The following is a 21,939-nucleotide window of genomic DNA, read 5'->3' on the forward strand; positions in this document are numbered from 1 at the left end:
AATTACTTGACATCATGAAAAAAGGATAGTGCAGAATAAAGATAGTGGTGGTTATTGAAAGACAGCCCCACCCCGCTCTCACACTCAGTAGAAGTCACATTTGAGCAAACACAGCTGCAGACATTTTTGTGGTTAAACAGTCTACTGAGTCAACAAAAGGATACTATACTGAACAAGGGGAGAAGATAATCAACCAATCAAGACCAATGTTTACTATGTTCTCTGGAGGCAAATAGCATTTCATTTGTGGACTTCAGGGAGCGGGACCGCTGGCAAGCTGCTGCCACGCCTCCTCCATGATTTGTTTGTTGATTTGATTTGTTTCGCTTAAACTCGTCTGTTGCATACTGCTTAGCTGATCTGGTTCATTGCTGAAGTAGGTCAACAGTCTGGTTTTCTCTGTGAGTTCTATGCTACTGTGTTTAACTTTACACTCAGTTGCCTGCAGCTAATTTCGCCGGAAAAAAGGGCTCACCTCTATGGGACTGTCAGGTCTCCTCTGGGCTCACTGTGGCTGGATACCCTGATCTGGCATGCCTACACACGCCTGATCGAAGCTGTCTGCTGTCTATCCTGCCTGCCTGTTCCAAGTGATTCCTGTGGTTTACTGCTGACACGGAGGTTGCTCTGTCACAGTGCTTGGTCCCTGCCCAGCGGCTAACCGGCTAACTGCTGCATGTCCCGGCGGCGTATTTTGGTCTCCCCGCCCGGGTGTAGCCTGCAGCTCTGCGGTTCAGCTCTGTGTTGTCCCCCCTGCACAAAGCAGACACCTATGCGCCACTTGACTGTTTAAAACCGGCTCTTTATAACATCAGATCTCTCACTAGCAAGGGTTTGCTGGTTAATGAGTTTATTATGGACAACAAACTGGACCTTTTATGCCTCACTGAGACCTGGCAACAGCCAAACGACTTTTCCCAGCTTAATGAAGCTGTCCCACCTAGTTTTGCATATATTAGCAAACCCCGTGCATCCTGGAGGGGGGGGTGGTCTTGCTGTGCTCTATCGTGAGAGCATTAAAGTCAGTCCAGTCACCGACCCTCATCACTCCACTTTTGAGTGTTTAGTTGTAAAACTCACAGGCTCCAAGACCCATCATCATTATCACCTTCTACAGACCACCAAAGCCCTCTGCCCTCTTTCTCACTGAACTTTCAGCATTATTAACATCTGTGTGTGCCATGTCCCCTACTGTCATCCTTTTGGGTGACTTCAAGATCCACATTGACAACTCTTCCATTGGTCTCACCAACGATTTCACCTCACTCCTTGAATGTCTCGATATCACACAATATGTTAATTTCCCAACCCATAACATAGGTCACATACTTGATTTAATCTGCTGCACTGGTATCGCCCCTCATAACCTCACTGACCTTCCCATCTCTGACCACAAAGTCATCCTATTTGAGGTCTACGCCACCCTATCTAAAATAAAAGAGCAACGAACCATCTCCTTCAGAAACATCAAGCATATCACAGATCTCATCACCTTTATTAACTCCTCCCCTAGTCCTCCCCCATCCGCCTCCCCTGCTGAACTGGTGAGTCACTACAATAACTATCTCTCCTTTTCCCTGGATACCCTGGCCCCCCTGAAAACCTGCTCATTCTCCCTCACCCACACCGCTCCCTGGTACACCGCTGACCTCCGTCATCTTAAAACCACCGGTCGTCGACTTGAGCAGTTATACAAAAAGACTGGACTTTCAGTGCACATCCAACTATACACAGAACACTTACACCTCTACAAGAACGCTGCCTCCCGGCCAAATCCTCCTACTACTCCAACCTCATTAGTACCAGTCAAGGCAACACCAGAACCCTCTTCTCAACAGTCAACCACCTTCTTCAGCTTCCAAGGACCCTCCCCCCAAATACCTCCACTGATCACTGCACTGCCTTTCTGCAATTCTTTGATAACTAAATCAACACCATCCACCATCATCCTGCACCTCCCCATGTGACCCACCCTGGATGGCAACCTCCTGCTAACCACTCATCAGCACCCTCTCTAACTTCACACCAACAACAGAATCTACCATCTCTGAGCTCATCCATAGCAACCACAGGTCAAGGTGTTCCACTGTTTCACGGGGTGTCCCCCAGGGGTCAGTTTTGGGTCCACTCCTATTCATCATTTATCTCCTTCCCCTTGGCACTATCCTCCGTCATCATGATGTCCACTTTCACTGCTATGCCGACGACACACAGCTCTAAATTTCAGCTAAACCCACCGCTGCCCTGCCACCCACCTCCCTCACCACCTGCCTACAAGACATCAGGAGTTGGATGAGCAGGAACTTTTTAAAACTCAATGGCAATAAAACAGAGGCCCTGCTCATCGGCTCCAAAAACAACCTCTCCAAAGCACAACACACCACTGCTCCAAACCTCATCATTGATGGCTTCTCCGTCCCATTCTCCACCAACGTCAAGAGCCTTGGGGTCACCCTAGAGAGCACCCTCTCCTTTGCACACCACATAAAAAACGTCACCCGGACTGCTTTCTTCCACCTACGTAATATCTCCAGACTCCACCCATCCCTGTCTCATTCCAGCACAGAAATCCTGGTCCACGCATTTGTTACATCCCGGATTGATTACTGCAACGCTGTCCTCTCTGGCCTTCCCACCAAACAGTTCAACAGACTTCAAATCATTCAGAACTCTGCCGTCCGGATCATCACCCGCACCAAATCCTCCGACCACCTCACCCCCATCCTCATCCAACTACACTGGCTCCATGTTCAATACTGGATTGACTTCAAAAACCTTCTGCTCACCTACAAAGCCCTCCACAACCTCGCCCCCACCTACCCCACTGACCTCCTTCAGGAGTATACCCCCTCCCGTTCCCTCCGCTCATCATAAGCTGGTCTTCTGACCACCCCCACCTCACGCCTCAGCACCATGGGAACTCCCTCCCTCCCTCCTCATATCCGGCAGTCTGACACTGTTACAACATTCAAATCCCACCTCAGAACTCACCTGTTCAAACTGGCCTACATGTGTTTGTCATGTCTGGCTGTTTTTATCTGTTTGAGTGTAATTTTATCTTTGTAAGGTGTCCTTGGGTGTCTTGAAAGGCGCCACCAAATAAAATGTATTACTATTATTATTATTATTATTAATAACATGATTGACAACATGATGACAACAATGATCTTATGCAGATTCAAGTTTATTAGTGGCAGGATTCAATTCACTGGGATTGTGCCTTGTATTTGTTTGTTGTTTGTTTGTATCATATTGGTTTAACATCTTAAAATTAGCCTGGACCCCAAACCACACACATTTTGGTTAACCCCTGCAACATGTATACACTATAATAAGAAGGATTTACTGAGAACAAGACTCAAATAAAGATATGAAACAGTTATCTATAAACCGGGTGTTAAAGAGAGAAACCTGTGAATAACTTGTGAGAACCCCAGTGCGCTCTGATAATTATACCATCTCACAAATGTGGTAAAGTAAGGATGGTTTATTTCATTGGTGGAAGAAGTATTGAGATCTTTTAGTTAAGTAAAAGTAGCAATACCTCAGTATAAATATACTCCATTACAAGTAAGACCTGCATTTTGATATGTACTTGAGTAAAAGTTTATAAGTAATAGCATTAAAATGTACTGTAAAGTAAAAGTACTCATTACACAGAATTGCTCCATTCATTATTGGAATGTGATTACTGATGCATTATTGGGTGAGCAGCATTTTAATGTTGTCATGGTTGAGCTAAAATGAACTTCTTTATATACTAGGTACTATAATTAGGGTGCAGTTAATTAGTATAATGCAGTCCAATACAACTCTAACACTAATTATGACCTCAATAATCGACATAAATGAACACGTCAGAATATCCACAAAACAATTAGGCTTATAAAGGGCGGTGCCGGCGGTGGCGGGGGGGTCCAAATCTGAATTTGGCCTAGGGCACCAAAAGGGCTAGAGCCGGCCCTGCCTAGAAACAGTGAATGGCATTCCTTGCGCACTTTTTTTTTTTTTAAAGTTATTTTTTTGGGGGGCATTTTCCATTTTTATGACAGGACAGTGGATAGAGAGAGAGTGGATGCGGAAAGGGCCACAGGCCGGATTCGAACCCGGGCCACCGCGGTCAGGACTAAGCCTTAATACTGACCGCCCGCTCTACCAACTGAGCTAACCCAGGCGCCCATTCCTTGTGCACTTTTTGATGGCATATTATACCTGCACTGTGCTATGCCTCTGCAAGGCTCTGCGCCCTACGTCACAGTGAGCAAAGGGCACATTTTTTATCATGTGAAGGCAGCTTGTGTTTTTCTCAAACGCGGAGTGATACTGAAAATGCAAAGGAGCTAGACGTCATAACAGTGGTATGTGGTTATTATACCACGGCTATTAACCAATGCCATACCCGTTTTATAAACAAAAAATAATCAGGACATTGTTTCTGGAAAGAAAGGTTGCATTTTCTGTATGTCATGTTCAGTGTTGTGTACACCATTCACCTCCATTGTGTGTGGAGTGGCAGCCAGCTGATGTTTTATGGATACCTCAAAAGCTGGAAAACTAAAACTAAGCTATCTGCATGGCTAGACACCGCTAGTTAGAAAAATGTTTGGGTGAATCAACCCTTCGACATGCTAGGTCATATTATAGGCTGCCTGCTAACCTATATTACCTTCATTTTCCTTCCTGTGGTTACTCTGCTGATTAGTTTCAACTTGTGACTGCTGTTCCTCTACGGCAATGCAGCTTTGCATATTTTGATTTTCAAGATCTACATGAAATTGTCATGGCCCCAGCAGAGAAGCAAGTTCAGTCTTGTTTCTATTTTCCTTTAATCCTTATCAAATGACTGATGACACAGTGAGCAAACAGGATGTGAGTTTGTAAAGCTTTAGCAGAACAGCAGACCACTGTAACAATAGTTGGGGAAAAAAGGCTCCTCTATTTTTCATAACAAAATCTCACATTCATAATTTTCTCATTCAATCATTGTGGCACTCACATCCTATTTGTGGTGGTCATCATTCTTGGAGGCTTGAGTTAACAATAGGCTTTTGGACCTTGAGCGAAAAGTCTACAACTGGACAGCCCTGTGTTATGCAGCCCAGAGAAATGATGTCCACATATGGGGAGAAATACATAGTTAAGTTCTCCTGAGTCACTCCTCCGCTGGCCTCGATCACAAGTGTTGGGAACGCCTCCTTCAGAGCACGAGCTGCAACATGGAGCTCCTGTGGTGAGAGACAGGGTGGAGGAGGGGTGTATTGTTTCATGTAGAGGTTAAAGAGTGGGCAGGTTGGAGCAAATATGATGAAAAAAAAGTTATTTTTATACAATGTTCACTGTATCCTGACAGTAGTGCATGAGACAGATAATCTGAAAAAATGTGCCTCTGTGTCCTGTGGTGCTCCTAATGGTACCTGCAAGATTTCACAGACCGGAAGAAAACAACCAATCAGAGCCGAGCTGGAGCTTTGCCGTCTCTGAGCAGCTGTCAATCACTCACAACCTCTGATCAGACGATCAAACTAGGCAGCACTGATCAAATATGAATCAATATTCTGTTACTGTAATGTCTATTTCTCTCCTCAGATGTTCTCAGAATCATCTTGTAGTGTACTGTTTAGCCGTAAAATTTTAAAGTTTGTGACCCGGCAGTCATGTTGAGATCAGTTGAGGAAATACCAAGCACCGCCCACCAGCTGGAGCAGACTTTCTCATTTTATAGCTAAACAGTACACTACAAGATGATTCTGAGAACATCTGAGGAGAGAAATAGACATTACAGTGACAGAATATTGATTCACATTTGATCAGCGCTGCCTGGTTTGACCATTTAATCTGAGTTGGTGAGTGATTGACAGCTGCCTCTGTTGAATGAACAGCCAATAGGAATGCTCTCTCTCTCTCTGAAATGACCTGTGATTGGTCAAAGTCTCCCGTCACAGGCTAGATGTTCTAAAGCCTGAAATCAGAGCCATGAGGAGGAGCACAGGTCTAGTTTTCTCTCAGAGCACTTGCATTACAATATGCTGAAAGGTTATTATGGAATTTTTGCCAAAAATGATGCCAAAAATATTCTGCCTTCTGACACTTTAATTGGCAGAGTGAGTGGAAACATGGCAATGAAAATGAGAAGTGACTGGGGCTTGTGTTATTTTAATATCCTTTACCTGAGGTTGAAAGTTGTCCAGCATAACGATATCTGCTCCAGCACATGCTGCCTCTCTGCCCTCCTCTGCAGAGCGGCACTCCACCTCAATCTTACTGCTGAAGCCACACACTGACCGGGCAGCTTTCACAGCCTAGACAACAAACAGGGTTGGGCTTTTTAGTTGCATGTGTTGTGACCACACCTGAACTTAGGACAGATAGCAGTCTCTGTCAGACATTTGCAACATTTACAGAAACCAAACTTCCTAAAAAACTAGATTGCAACACACAACTCACATGACCATAGGCTCCATAAATACACTTAAAGAGGAAGACTGTGTGTATCTTTTTGACTTGTGTTATTTTGAAGTGAAAGGTTTTCATTTAAAGTTGAATGCTCAACTCAGACAGTATTTATTATTTTGATAGAATAGTTTGATCAAAATAATATTCTATCAAAATAATAAATACTGGATGCAGTCATATTAATGGTTTCGCTGTTTGACTTTAGTTACTTAATGCTTGTAAAACTGATGCTTGAGCAACTTGAAAAAAGCTTTTATATTGAATAGTGAATACAATCCAAATTTCTGAACCTTAAAATTGCACAGCTTTTAGAAAGGAGGTGATTTGAAATGGCATACATTCAGATAGAAGGTCTTCAAATTAAAATATTTTAAAGCTATAAATTTAGTGGTATTTACACTTGAAAATCTATGGAAATAAAGAAAGGTTATAATTTTATGAGCAACTGAAAATCTTATTGTGGAAATGTAACCTCTTCTGAATACAATTTTTAGATTTCAGATCCAAATTTTACCACAGAATATGAGCAACTTGAATGTACTAGGGCTGTCAAAGTGAACGCATTATTATCGCGTTAGCGCAAATTCGTTTTAGCGCCACTAATTTCTTTAACGCATTAACGCAACTTTAGGTTGTAGTGGGCTCAGTTTTAAAGCTAGATTGAAGATACTGGCATCTTATGAAACTAGAAAACCTAAAGTATCCATCGGTACCAACCATGTCATACTAGCTTGTCGAGAAAGAGGGTAATTTACGCAAAATTTTGGCGAGGAAAAAATGGCATGGTCATTCCCAAAGGGGTCCCTTGAACTCTGACCTCCAGATCAGTGAATGTAAATGGGTTCTATGGGTACCCACGAGTCTCCCCTTTACAGACATGCCCACTTTATGATAATCACATGCAGTTTGGGGCAAGTCATAGTCAAGTCAGCACACTGACACACTGACAGCTGTTGTTGCCTGTTGGGCTGCAGTTTGCCATGTTATGATTTGAGCATATTGTTTTATGCTAAATGTAGTACCTGTGAGGGTTTCTGGACAATATCTGTCATTGTTTTGTGTTGTTAATTGATTTACAATAATAAATATATACATTTGCATAAAGCAATAGTATTTGTCCACTTCCATGTTGATAAGAGAATTAAATACTTGACAAATCTCCCTTTAAGGTACATTTTGAAAAGATAAAACATGTGTGATTAATTTGCGATCAATCGCAATTAACTATGGACAATCACTGTCATTTAGGTACCATTTCATGGTCCCCAGAGGATGAAATCTACTGACTTTGGTGATCCCCTGACTTTTCCTCTAGCTGCAGCATTAGGTCAAAATTTCAGTTTGTCCAATATTTGGTTTACGACCAAATAGGCCTGCTTGCAAAACTAATGACATCCACATCAGCCTCAGCCGCACTATGGGTGTAGTGCTAATTAGCAAATTTTAGCATGCTAACATGTGTATCTGCTAAACATCAGCATGTTAGCAATGTGATTGTTAGCACGTTGACATTAGCATTCAGCTCAAAGCACCACTATTCTTAAGTCCAGCCTCAGATGCCAGCTCGTCTGTAGACTCTTTTGTCTGTTGTACAATTTTCTGTCTGGATTTGTGAACCCTAAAAAAACACTGCTGAACCAAGTTTTTGAAATCGCACCTAAAAAGTGGGTAAATGAACCCACATTAATTAAAATAGATCATTTTAAAAGTAAAATGTTTAAATGCTATGAACAGAGTGGTATTTATATTTCAGCATAACGTTCTCAGTAAATTTTGCAATTATGTATTTTGTTGCTTTTTAAATTCAAATTAAAAATGATTATGGCTTTTTTTGCTTTCTTATTTTTCTCTTTAATAGAGTGCTCCAGGGATGATGTATTTTTGTAGGCCAACCAGGAAGTTAGCATCGCCCTGGATTCCCTTGACAAAAAGCCAACGGGATTGTTCCATTGGGTTTTGGATTATTGTTTAAAATAGGCTCTGTAGCAAACACACATTTTGTTCAGCAAGATAATCTCCACAAATAAACACCACTTTTATGATTTTTGAAGCGTGAACGCTATAAACAAACTACACCACGGTTGCATGAGCATGAGTATAAACAACGAGGCTGTAAAGGAGGACGAGTCAGCGTGATGACGTTTTGTAGTCTCATTTAGCCACTTGTTAGCAACCGCCTTTTTTAGGACACATAAAGGCTACAAAATTCACGAGTGGGATATTTATTGATGTATTTTATATCGTAGAACAAAGTGTTAAACTCTCTTCAGCTTGTGTTAACCACAGACCTTTTTTCAGGCATCTAACTAAAAACCCATTGACTTCCAGACGAGGGAACCGGAAGTGCTAAAATGCTAAGTATTTCCAGGTTTTAGGACTCATTCCTGTAGCACTCTATACTGCTTAACTTGCTTAACTTGAAGAGGTTTTTGGTGCCGCCCACCTGTGTGATACTCTCTGATGCCCAGACGTGGTTGTCCTTCAGCATCACCATTCCACTCAGGTCCTGTCTGTGCATAGACACATTGCCAACCAGCATGGCGTACTTTTCCACCAGACGGAAGCCCGGGGTGGTCTTGCGTGTGCCAGCCACTTCTCCATGCCAGCCTCCCGCTCTTGCCATTGCCTGGAGCTGAGAACAGCGTGTGGCGATCCCCGAGGCCCGGGCCAGGCAGTTAAGAGCCGGCCTTTCCCCGAGGAGGAGGCACCTTGCTGGGCCTCTCACCACAGCATGCGTGATTGCATCTGGACCTGTGGAGGTGAAATAAAGACATTGGAGGATTCATGCAGCAGAGCTATCCTGACTTAGTGAAAACACTGGGTGAATTCCCATAATGCATCTCGGTAGCATCTTTTGTAACACTCTCTGTGCCTGGTAAATGTCCACAACTTTTAAACCCCAGCCCCAAGTTCTTATCAAGTTTCCAAGCCCTATTTGAGGTAAACCTGATGCCATCAACAGGGTTATTTTCTCAGTCTTTAAAACGCTCAGACGGCCTTCTGTGGTGTCTTGTCATATTTGCTTGTTTTCTGATATATTGGTCGTACTTTTTAAACTGTCTTTTTTTTCAAGATGCATTGGCTGCTTTATTGGTCTCATTTTCAGGAGCAAAGGCCTAATGTCCTCATGGAAAATGTGTTAGTTTGTGATTTATTGTTAGTATTGTAGTTGGGCTGTGTATTGGCAAGAATCTGGCGATACGATATGTATCACAGGGTCTACGATTCAATATATTGTAATATATTGTGATACTGTAAGCAAGGTGATATATTGCAATTTTTCAAATCTAATTTTAGGAAAACTGTCATAGCATAAAGAACACACCACTATGCATAAAATCTGAGTATAAAAAGTTTACTTGTTTCATGCAATCAGAACAGTGGGATCTGCATTTACATTTGTCAGAGTCCTTGTAACATCCAACAACATAGCTCTACTTTGAGAAGGCACATACACTGAGAGGGAACATACACTGAGAGGGAACATACACTGAGAGGGAACATACACTGAGAGGGCGCATACACTGAGAGGGAACATACACTGAGAGGGAACATACACTGAGAGGGCGCATCCACTGAGAGGGAACATACACTGAGAGGGAACATACACTGAGAGGGCGCATACACTGAGAGGGAACATACACTGAGAGGGCGCATACACTGAGAGGGAACATACACTGAGAGGGAGCATACACTGAGAGGGCGCATACACTGAGAGGGAACATACACTGAGAGGGAACATACACTGAGAGGGAACATACACTGAGAGGGCACATACACTGAGAGGGAACATACACTTTGCATATAAACTATTATACAAAATCAATACAATGTTGTTGAGAATCAATACAGTATCACAAAACACAATATCGCGATGCTCTATATTTTCGATATATTCTTACAAACCCCTGTACTGCGGCAGTATGTATTTCTGTGTGGTCTGTTGTGAGCTATCTGACTAGTTAATCTTTTGTTATTTGTTGTTTGCGACCAAACTAGTTTCCCCTCTAGGGATTTATAAACTTATCTAAACTTATATCTTGGTGCTTTGGAAGACAGTATGTAATGCCTACCAGAATCGGCTCCCTCCTCATACATCCAGTCCACGGTGCAGCCGAGCTCTGTGAACACTGCTGTGAAGAAGGGGCTCCCTGCCAGGATGCTGTGTGGTGTTTTACACAGCAACCTCGCTTCGACCTCCTGTGACCCCACACACACTCCCGCCGGGTCAAAGTTTGGTGTGTCCTCTGCCAGCCACTCTCGTGCCAGCCGGGTCAGAGTGTGAGGTGGGATGGAGTGTGCTGCATTGGGTGCGGGCGGAGACATTCTGAAACATGTGGGAATGGAGGAAACTTGTAACTTGTTCCACTTGACATGAAAGTGGGAACTGAAATCAGATAATGAAGTGAAATAAGGTGCATTCTTGTCTCACAATGACTGTGTGAAGATCCTGGGCTATGTACTGTAGATGACAGTTTGAAAATGGGATGATAGATTTGCATTGTTCCTCTCACTCTGTTTCCAGAGGAGAATGGCAGTGGAGGAGTTTTAGCAAAGCAACAACTGCATGATCACCAAAGCAGATATTATACTCTGTGTTATTTGGTGACATCACCATGTTACGGAAGAAAAGGTGGGACTTCAAGTGAGGCGTTTCAGGCAGTTCAGGAGCAGTGTTTCTGTGGGGGAGGGTAACTCCCTTTGGCCTGGACTTTGGGCTTTGTAACTTTGCAGACCTTTTACATACACAAAACTCTATATAGTAAACTAAAGAAAAAGGCAAATAGGACAAAAGCATAATAGGTCCTCTTTAAAGAAATAGGCCTATCTATATATTGAGACTACATTCAACAGATCAGTTTCTCACCACCCCACCCACCAGATTCCTCTTTTATGTCAAACTACACAAGAGTGGAGTGGAGAAACATAATGAAGGCAGATTCCATACAGGGTATGAGTGCTCGCTGACTGGTGAAACATATGCTGTGGCCTTCACAGACACCAGTCAACCCAACTGAACACAGACAGCGCTATCCACCACCATCATCAAAACACCAAATGAGCAGAAATCTTTAGGAAAAATGCTGTTCATCCCTCCAGTAGAGTTTCAGAGACTTGGAGAATCTATAAGGAGCATTGGAGATGTTGTAGAGGCTTGTAGTGGTCCAACACATCACTACAACACTTTATGTTGGTTTTTCCTTTTTAAAAGGGTTCACATGTCTGTTTCCACTGAAGAAGTCAGTGCTGTATCATAAACTACAACTAGGTAGATTAATACAAGGAATTATTACAACCACAGCATATTCTGTCACACATGGACAAGTTCATAGTTGTCTAGTCCAAGATTGGAAGAGCACAAATAAATGCAAATGAGTTATTTACTTACTTCCATCAATGGCTCTCCTTTCTTCTGTTGGTCACAGACTGTAGGGTTGTATTTCTGTGCACACAGTGCCACAGGGAAAATGTGACGTGGAATTTGACCCTGCGTCCATGTTGAAATGTTTACAAGCTATCTAAGAGTTAGCACTCTGGGCTTAACATTGATTGTTTTAACCAACCAGCCAGGCCAGCATACATATTTGGAAAATGAGGTAAAGTCAAGGTTTTAAGTCAATGCAACTGAGCAACATACATGCTAATCCACAGGCTGTGCACGAAAAACTACATTAGGCAACTCTTTTGCATTAGGAATTTGTGATAAAGTGGGTATATTATGCACAATTGTTTTCATCTGTGTCACTAGCACTGCATACAAGCCTATACCGGACTGTTTCCAAAAAAAGGCTTTACACCAGTGATCAGGTCATTTTTGGGCCTTTCTTGCTCTCAATGTGTCCCCCAAGGGTGTTGTGGTCAGCAGCTGTGTGCTAATTATGCATAGGGAAGTTTTTGCAACAACAAACCATGGTGAAAAGCAATACAAACTACTCAACCTCAGATGAGATGAACATCAGCATTGCTTTTACTATGAAAGGCTGATTCTTTTAAAACAGCTTAGGTGATTTTATGAACGCTGGACATTCCTGCAAACCACGGATACGTTGAATGGCGACGTTTCTAAACCAAAAATACATTTCATTAGTATGTTTCATATCATCCTCATATCACACTTGCAGAAATGCACAATGCCACATGGTTATGGTTGTGAAATGACTGGTTAGGCTTAGGTAACAAAACTACTTGATTATGGTTAGAATAAAGATCATGGTTTGGTTCAAATAATAATGTACCAACAGATCAACGTAACCTAACTGGTAACCCTAACAACCGTAACAACCGTAACAAAACCACTATAGTTAGGTTTAGGAAAGAACTACATAGTTGGGCTTAAAACTGCTACAGTTGTGAAGTGAAAATGACCCTGGAGGTTGTGAACACAGGACACCAACAAACAGCTGATTGTAATGTGATGCACAGGATGCAAACAGCAGTCTCCTGGATGACAGCCATGTGTTTGTGGACCCATCCACCTCCCCTCCCGCCTGTCCGATGTGTCTCTTTTCACTCTTTAAACCACGTCACTTGCTCTGACTGAATGCAAAAGCGTTGTCATTCAACGTATCCCTGGTTTGCAGAAACGTCCAATGCCAACATTTTTTCAGCCTCAGGTTAGCATTCATTGCAAGGTATACCGCCCCTCAGGGTGAACAGTGCTAGATGGAGACATGCCCAGAAAAGTAGGAGGACATGGTTGCATATTTCACCTTTAAACTAAATAGTGTATAGTATGTGGTTTATTGTAGTCTCAATAAGCTGACCCTGCTGTCTCCATATGGGGAGGCAAACAGGAGGAACTTATACATTGTTACTCAATATCCTCAAAGCTTACGGGTTCCCATCAGACAGTCCGATCCTTCAGTAGTCCAGTCCCACTTTCTAATAGGGCACCATTTAGGGTTAAGAAGCTGTAGGCCTAACTAGGGCTCCTATAGTTATTCATTTGTTTTGGACACGCTATTATTTCAATTATAAAACTGACCAGAGTCTCACAAGAAAAAACAATGACAGGAAGTGTAGCGCTAACTGACTGTATGTGCACAATGCTCATGCATGGAGCTTTGAGGTCAGCTGCTCTCCTCTCCGGATGTCCCTGAACTACTCTACAGAGCAGCGGCGGTGACGTCACACCGACAAGCCAGAGCAATTTTGCGCGCTCCCGACGACAACGAGCACGAGCCGGAGCCGAGGCTTCGTCCACATCCAGAGAGCACGAACCAGGAAGTGAAAGTGTACACATGGAGGGTGTGTCGGTCCCTGACACTGAATGCTTCATTTTTAACAACACTGTCCTCCTCGGATAAGTCATGGGGGACTCTGCGAGGACCAAGCGGCGAGAGCAGCTGAAGCGCTGGGCCAGCTCAGGCACCAACAAAGCGTCGGCCGTGCCCAGGAGGAGGTGGGGGGGCGACGCCGAGAACGAGCACGGAGCGGGGGAGCCGGAGGCCGAGGGCAGCGACCCGCCACCTGTGTGTGGAGGCAGAGAGGAGATCAGCCCGCTCCTCAAACGACGGTGAGGAACCGTCTCCTGTTAACAGCTCTACAGCTCTACAGAACCGTCCTGCTACCTACCACACAGCTAGCTTAGCTTACCAGCTCAACACAGGCTAAAGGAGGAATGTTGTGCGTGTGCGTGGGCTTGGACTGTTGGACTGGGGCTGGACACAATAATAGAAGCTAAATGTCTTTCAGTGCATTCTACCAGCCCTCCTGCTGCTAAATAACGTTGATCGTTTAATTCAGATCATCATGTTCTGTTTCTGTTCAAACTGTCAGTGTTTCTATTAGCATGTTAGCTAGCTAGCACAGTCTCATCCAGTTAGTCTGGTCTGGGTTAGTCTTGGTTCGGGTCTGCTTGTCCAGCGCTGTGTTGATAATTCATTTTTCTCCTCTTCACATATCAGGATGATTGGGACTGCCATAAGATATCATTGTGCAGTGCTTGTGTCCCACCAGTACACCAACATTACAGGCAGTGACTATCTGTGTTTAAGCTGACCCATACCTGAGAAATATAATAATGAACTATCCTGTATTACAGGAGTTGATGCAGGTCCATCTGTCACAAATACTGGAACAATTTGAATATTGGTAATGAAATTCTATATTTATGATGACATCATCTGCATTAGCAAAGAGTGGTCACAAGAAGAGCCTCACCAACACTGACTGAAAAACACTTACAGGAAAGTTTGTGTTGCAACACAAAAACTATGGCTTCAGAAACAACCACAGTAAAATCTTGTGTTATTCCATATTTTCCTTATTGTCAACAAATCCCCACGAGAAGACCAAAACCACCTGATCATACAGCAACTATTGCCGCGTGTGTATTCAATGTCTGGTCTTGCTTGTCTCTATCCATAGACTTCCATCGTCATCCAAAAACTTTTAAAAACATATCAGTGAGCCACACTGGTGTGGGGACATACTAGGGGACATGCTCCTTCATTAACATGAAAATGGCCACTGTGGATTATTTGGGGTCGATTCTACATACCCTGTCCTGCTGCCTTAAATAATCACTAGCGCACCAAATCCACAGTTGACAATAGTTACCAAGAAATACATAATTCCCTGTTGGAGTATTGTTTGCAAAATGTGCCCAGCTGTTGTAGGAAATGATTCAGTTAGGACTGTACCGAATACCATTTTTTGGGCTTTGGTGAGATATATTCGAAGGTATTCGAAGGTGCACGGTGCGGCAGGCTGACATGTTCTTTTGTCTGTCTGTCTCCATCTCCCCCGTTTCAGTGTCCGGGACTGTACCCCTGCCACACTACTGTACACACACGCACCTCTACACACAACAAACAGCAATATCTGTCGGAGAATAACTAATAATAAATCATTTTGAGTATGAAAAAGGAATAATGTTGTGGGATTATAACTTATTTCATGGGCTATTATGGGATTTATACATTATTATTACATACTTTAAAAAAAACAAAAAAACAGAAGCATTCGAATACTGATTTATAGGTTGAATACCATGGCAACGGTTGACGCTTCGTAGCATTTGGGTCAGACCTAGATTTAGTCCTTTTTAAAAATTAGACTTTATAGTTATGACAAATTTCTAAAGATTTACATCTTCAGTAGGAACAATCAGAATCAGAATGGTGTTTATTGCCAGGTGCAAGAAGTATACACTAGGAATTTTCTTTGGCTTTGTTGGTGCAAGACAAACTGTATAATAACAAAAGAATAGATAAAACGTTCGAATAAAATAAGAATAAAATGTACAATTTACAAAACAAGCTATAAACAAAAATAAACATGATATAAACAGATAGTGCAAATATTGAAAGTGGCCTTGAGGCTGAGATCCACAGAAAGGGACAATGCATTGTTGGCTTTAGTCCTTTCATGGGATTTGTTAACTGGAATAAAAGCATAGAAAAGCCTCATCCTGTGACTAAACCCTGTCAACAGTCTCATCAAATCACAATGGCTTTTCCTACAGGGCTACTGCAACTTTGTTGTAAGGTGTTTCTTTTTTGTCTTTTCCCTGCATGATACACACTGGTGCTACATGGCATGTGTTTTCTTTAAATAACCAGTGAGGTCATCTAGCTGCGTGTATCCTCTGTCTTTAGGAAAAGGGTGAGGTTTGACAGGGCTGCAGAGTTCCTGGCTGCGTGCGCCAGCGGGGACACAGAAGAGGCCCAGGTGATGCTGAAGGAGGCCAAAGAAACCAAAAGGAGGAATGGTGATGATGTGGCAGAAATTATCAACTGTTCCAATGCCGATGGAATCACTGCTCTCCACCAGGTGAAACAGTTTCTCCTCTGAGGTTTCATTGACATTTTTAGCTGATGCTGAGATGACTGAGAAACACTTACAGTTGCATTATTTTTGTTTTCCTCTCTTCTACACAGTCCTGCATAGACGGCAGCATGGAGATAGTGTCCTTCCTTTTGGAGCATGGTGCCAATGTGAACCAGGTTGACAGTGAGGGATGGACACCGCTGCATGTTGCTGCCTCCTGTGGTTACCCTGACATTGCAGAGTGTGTAGTATATGTCTCTACAGTTAGCAGAATACAGCAGCGTAACAGCTGTGTAATACAGTACTCTTTGCCACTTTGGGGACGTCAGAATGCAGTGTGGGTGCCAGAGTATTTGTGCATTCAACAATACTAACATTGTTGTCCTGTTTGGCAGTCAGCTAAAGCATGAGTGGGCTGGCCTGGCACACAAACGCATGCAGCTCAAAAGATTTAACAGTTGATGCACCTTTTTCCTACAGTCTCTTGCTGTGTGAATATTGCCTTTTGGCCTCTCTTTGAAGATAATGTGATAGGATTAGGTGTGTCTATTTAGAATTGGTTGTCCTTTTGTAGATTTTGTAAACGTAGTTCTGTAGTTAAATGGAATCTCACTCTGTCCATGTTTGTCAGTTTTCTTTTACAGCAAGGTGCGTCTCTCTCTGCTGTGAACTGTGACGGTGACGTTCCTCTGGACATTGCCCTGGATGAGACCACTGAGTCCCTCCTTCAGGGTTACACACTGAGGCAGGGTGAGTGCTGTCCTTTGACAACTACACACCCCTTTTAATAGGATGTTTTTGCTTAATCTGGGGCGAATGTTTTTCTTTCTAGAGCATGTTCTGTTGAATTTACAGCATATGTTTTTGTTAACGCAATAATAACATGTTCATGCAATTTGGTTTTAATGCCACTAATTTCTTTAACGCATTAATGCAACTTGCGATTTTTAGGTTGCAGCGGGCTCAATTTTAAGATAGTGAGGCTAAAGTGAAAATATTGGCATCATATAAAACCAGAAAGCCTAGGGAATCCATCGGTACCAACCATGTCATAGTAGCTAATCACAAAGAACGCTAAATAACACTCCAAACTAAATGGGTTCTATGGGTACCCACGAGTCTCCCCTTTACAGACATGCCCACTTTATGATAATCACATGCAGTTTGGGGCAAGTCATAGTCAAGTCAGCACACTGACACACTGACAGCTGTTGTTGCCTGTTGGGCTGCAGTTTGCCATGTTATGATTTGAGCATATTGTTTTATGCTAAATGCAGTACCTGTGAGGGTTTCTGGACAATATCTGTCATTGTTTTGTGTTGTTAATTGATTTCCAAAAAACAAATATATACATACATTTGTATAAAGCAGCATATTTGCCCACTCCCATGTTGATAAGAGTATTAAATTCTTGACAAATCTCCCTTTAAGGTACATTTTGGACAGATACAAAATGTGTGATTCATTTGAGATTAATTGCGATTAACTATGGACAATCATGCAATTAAATATTTTATAATCACAGCCCTAGTTTTTGTATATGTTTGTTGAGTTAAATAGAAACACCAGTGCTGAATAAGGTATGGAAAAGTGGCACATACTTTAAAAAAAAATTTCAGCTTCCATATTGTGTGACACATTCGCGTTGCAAGCACCGTGCTTACAATTTATTTCAGTTTGCACCGTTATCACTTTTCTGGAAGACATTCAGAGTGTTGCACTCGTTTGTACATGAAGTGGCAGAAGTAGTGGTGTAAAGAATGGTTTGGGGGGGGTCTGGACGAGAGCTTAAGAGAGAAGTTCATACCCGACATATTGCTAAGAGGAAGCATAATTAGTCGAGATGCACCGATATGGGATTTTAGGACTGATCATGATAATCGATGATTATCTGTTTGTTGGGGCTGATACTAATACGATAACCAATGATATTAATCTTACAAATGCAAAAATTTGAAGTGGAAAATAAATGTATATTTGTAGTTAGTCTGTCGATCGATTAAAATATTTAATCACAATCAATTGCATGATTATCAATAGTTAATCGCGATTAATCGCAAATTATTCACACATTTTTCATCTGTTGAATCCTCTTATCAACATGGGAGTGGGCAAATATGCTGCTTTATGCAAATGTATGTATATTTGTATTATTGGAAATAAATTAACAACACAAAACAATAACAAATATTGTTCAGAAACCCTCACAGGTACTGCATTTATAAAATAAAACAAGGGAAGCATGTGTTTAACATTTCCTGTCTGTGTTCAGGTGTGGACTTGGAGGCAGCCAAGCGGCTGGAGGAGGAACAGATCATGACAGATGCCCGGACCTGGCTGACTGAGGGCCCGCCCGCTGATGTACGACACCCCAGGACCGGGGCCACCCCACTGCATGTGGCTGCTGCCAAAGGCTACCTAGAGGCCCTCAAGTAAGCATCTCCTGACGATTTTCATAATGGATATATAATATTTGAACTTAGAAATGTTATTTTTTCCTTCAGGAAGTCTATATTTTGTCATTGTGTCTTGTGCAGTTGTGCTGTTGTCACCTTGCTCTTGTGTTGTCCAGGATACTGTGTCAGTGTGGGCTCGATGTGTCAGCTATGGACTTTGATGGCTGGACGCCTCTCCATGCTGCAGCACACTGGGGTCAGGGGGAGGCCTGTCGCATTCTGGCTGAACAGCTGTGCAATATGGAGGCCCGCAGCAACGCGGTGAGGCTCAAACAAATTATGAAAACCATTCTTATTACATCATACGTCTATGTTCAGCGTGTTCTTTGATTTACAGAAGTAACATTTACCATGACATTTAGATCATTTATAGGGCAACTTCATACGGTAAATCATCCCGTGTTTTTCAGTTTGTTTTCAATTTCATGTTTGTCATGTTGTTTCTTACTTTGTAGGGTCAGACACCTTTTGATGTAGCTGATGAAAGCGTTGAGGAGCTCCTGGAGGAGTTATCACAGAAACAAGCAAATGTGAGATAGTTTGACTGTACCTGGTATTATATACATTTATTCTACGTGATTTAAAAGATCACTGACAGCCGCCTTTCTCTCCACAGTCCATATTGGACAGGCAAAACCAACAAGGGTCCACCGTGGCAAACGTACAAAACAAACGTCGGAGGTTAGTATTCATCTGTAACTTATACTGAATCAAATGTTTCCCAGATAAAAACCTTTTAATTGTTCCTTCCTGTGAACACTAAGGGTAAGTGTGCCTGACAGGTATTAAGCATGAACTAAAAACAAATGAACATGCCATACTCCTAGTAACATCTTCATTTATTCCCTAATAATAACAATATTAAAGAATGTGATTAGGGCTCGATGATATGGCTTATAAATAATATCTCAATGTTTTCTCTAAAATAACATTACTGTTTGATTTAACCCTTTGATCGTACCACCGTGATCATTCTAGCAAACTAATCTGAACACTCTGAGGTGGTGTACTATCATTCTGAAATCTACATTGGTCTTTGGAAATGTATTCCTATTATGTTCGACTAATTATTCACACAATTGAAATAAAAATTTTCTCTGAAATACAGTTTTCAGGTGGTAGTTTTTCTTTAAATTATAATACATTTTATTGATTTTGTCATTTATTTACATTTATTTATTTATTATTGACAGACTGCCTGACTGACTAACTTATTGAAGTAATGTGAAATTGATTATCACATTCACCGGAAGATCTCTTGGTCGCTTTTATTTTGAAGTCAGTTCTTACATGCTCTTACCGTAATCCTAGTATATGCACGTACCGCAAAGCAACGTGGCGGCTAGTTTGACCGTCTTTTCCGAAGTAGAGGCTGGCATCTTCCATTATTGTTTCTGACCTCGGCACGTATAAACCCGCTTTGGCACATCACTTCTTCTATTCTCTCAGGGCTTTTTCAATGTTCCCTGCTTCCCTCTAGATACAAAAAACACGCCTCATACACACATCACTGCTTCGACTCCACACGCCCTCGCTCCAAGAGAGTATGTGGCATGAGAGGGAGGGAGAGAGCCGCAGGAGAAGCAAAACGCCAAAGCGATTCTCAAGCCGACGGCTTTAAAAAATGACTTGACAATTAATATTTGTAGTACTCGATGTTCGCAATGTAGCCATTTCCTACATCCCACATAGAACAAGCCACAATACATAAATTATATTGAATAGATCGCCCACCTCTAATTGTGAAAATATCTACTTGCAGTGAGACACACGGAAAGGTGAACCGTGTTGGGCAGTGTCACCCAATGAGGTCCCTCAGTGCCAACATCTGTCCCCATTTCATGTCTTCCAGGAGCTCAGTGTGCAGGATGAGCAGTAAAGACAAGATGAATGTGCAGGACCAGTCTAAAGAGAGGGGTGTTTCAGGAGGCCTGGAGCTGAGTGAGGAGAAAGAGATCAGCCCCGGTAAGTCAGCTGCTGTGTTGGCAGTTTTGAGTACTACATAATCTGTAAATGCATACTACATACTCTATAAATGTGTACTACATACTCTGTAAATGTGTAGTACATACTCTGTAAATGTGTACTACATACTCTGTAAATGTGTAGTACATACTCTGTAAATGTGTAGCACATACTCTGTAAATGCATACTACATACTCTTTAAATGTGTAGTACATACTCTGTAAATGTGTGTAATTATGCTGATTCCAAAAGATGCCGGTTCTCTTTTCCCAGAAAGCTCCACCCTGTCTAGTCCAGACAGTTTGACCACATCCACAGTCAGCCCTGCTGACAAGGTAAAAATCACAGTCCACAGTCCAATATGTCACACAATTTGATAGTTGATTTAACAGTGCATTACTAACTACTATTTTACATAGCCTTTTCTATTTGCTCCAACCTAGTTGATGTCTTTCCAACTAATTTGATAGATGTCTGAAAAACAGAAACCCTAAATGTGCATGGCAGTTTGATGGAAACATATCTGTTGTTTGGACTGGGGGTTTGGAATTTTCTGCTGTAAATTGACATAGAAATATTTTTTTATTTTCATTTAATAGTTTTCTTACACATATGGTGTAAAGAACAAAGAATGACCAAGAACAATATTATGAATATGAGGAAATCAGAAAAGGCCAGAATGTGGTATGTCTAATGTACATGCAATTTCAAAACCAAAAGCTCTGATGTACATGTACATGTAATTCCAAACTTTGCAAATCAATTCATTTAATCTGAAGACGTGGAAGGGTTTTGGTCTGGATTAAAGGGATAGTTCGGATGTTGTGAAGTGGGGTTGTATGAGGTACTTAAACATAGTCAGTGTGTTACCTACAGTAGATGACGGTCAGCACGCACCCAGTTTGGAGAAACAGACAGGAATACCAGCACGGGAGCAAAGCAATGTACTGCTGTGGACGGGGACAGCAGCAACGGGGGAACTGAAGCTGTTATCTATGCCCCCTTCAAAGCCACCAGACTCCATTGACAAAAACAGTAATTTTTAGAGTTGGTCTGGGTGTAAAAATGTTCAAACCGGTTTGATATTAAGCCACAACACCGGTCCTGACCAGTATACCGAATTTTACCAAAAGGTGTCGTACTTGACTCAGCAGCAGCTCCTCCAAAACTCAGAGGACTGGCTTGTCACTGATATGAGAATAGCTGGTCCACCTTAAAGGTCAGCCCACCTTAAGTAAGCTATGCCGTTGTTGTCGCTAACTTTAGGGATAACCCATCCACTTTATCAGCA

The 21,939-nt window shown here is 42.2% G+C and overlaps 2 protein-coding genes across 9 annotated transcripts in view; one reads left to right on the forward strand and one right to left on the reverse strand.

The window, feature by feature from the left end:
• Positions 1 to 4,807: 4,807 nt before the first annotated feature.
• Positions 4,808 to 11,998, reverse strand: LOC141763177 (nicotinate-nucleotide pyrophosphorylase [carboxylating]-like). The gene is made up of 5 exons (XM_074627616.1): positions 11,843 to 11,998; positions 10,527 to 10,780; positions 8,897 to 9,204; positions 6,168 to 6,299; positions 4,808 to 5,225 (listed from the first exon to the last, which is right to left on the reverse strand). Exons 2-5 carry the CDS (start codon positions 10,777 to 10,779, stop codon positions 5,016 to 5,018), a joined length of 903 nt encoding a protein of 300 aa, XP_074483717.1. The 5' UTR covers position 10,780; positions 11,843 to 11,998; the 3' UTR covers positions 4,808 to 5,015.
• Positions 11,999 to 13,589: 1,591 nt separating this feature from the next.
• Positions 13,590 to 21,939, forward strand: part of ppp1r12c (protein phosphatase 1, regulatory subunit 12C) — a 22,628-nt gene continuing 14,278 nt past the window's right edge. For 2 of the 8 annotated variants that reach the window (XM_074627321.1, XM_074627370.1), the window contains exons 1-10: positions 13,591 to 13,969; positions 16,056 to 16,230; positions 16,338 to 16,468; positions 16,859 to 16,977; positions 18,500 to 18,659; positions 18,800 to 18,944; positions 19,139 to 19,213; positions 19,300 to 19,364; positions 20,446 to 20,648; positions 20,922 to 20,995. In XM_074627321.1, the coding sequence (XP_074483422.1) occupies positions 13,764 to 13,969; positions 16,056 to 16,230; positions 16,338 to 16,468; positions 16,859 to 16,977; positions 18,500 to 18,659; positions 18,800 to 18,944; positions 19,139 to 19,213; positions 19,300 to 19,364; positions 20,446 to 20,648; positions 20,922 to 20,995 (1,353 nt within the window). In that variant the 5' untranslated portion in view covers positions 13,591 to 13,763. Of the gene's footprint in view, positions 13,970 to 16,055; positions 16,231 to 16,337; positions 16,469 to 16,858; positions 16,978 to 18,499; positions 18,660 to 18,799; positions 18,945 to 19,138; positions 19,214 to 19,299; positions 19,365 to 20,445; positions 20,649 to 20,921; positions 20,996 to 21,939 lie in introns of all 8 variants that reach the window. The other 6 variants (XM_074627331.1, XM_074627341.1, XM_074627355.1 and 3 more) reach the window with 6 other exon arrangements.

This window comes from Sebastes fasciatus, chromosome 3 (assembly GCF_043250625.1).
Source record: "Sebastes fasciatus isolate fSebFas1 chromosome 3, fSebFas1.pri, whole genome shotgun sequence".
NCBI classification, from domain to species: Eukaryota; Metazoa; Chordata; class Actinopteri; order Perciformes; family Sebastidae; genus Sebastes; species Sebastes fasciatus.

Coding starts and splice junctions, on each gene's coding strand:
- LOC141763177 (XM_074627616.1), bottom strand. CDS start 10,779: ATGTCTCCGCCCGCACCCAATGCAGCACACTCCATCCCACCTCACACT. Junction 9,205..10,526: donor TGAGGAGGGAGCCGATTCTG/GTAGGCATTACA, acceptor TCACCTCCACAG/GTCCAGATGCAATCACGCAT. Junction 5,226..6,167: donor TGGACAACTTTCAACCTCAG/GTAAAGGATATT, acceptor CTCTCACCACAG/GAGCTCCATGTTGCAGCTCG.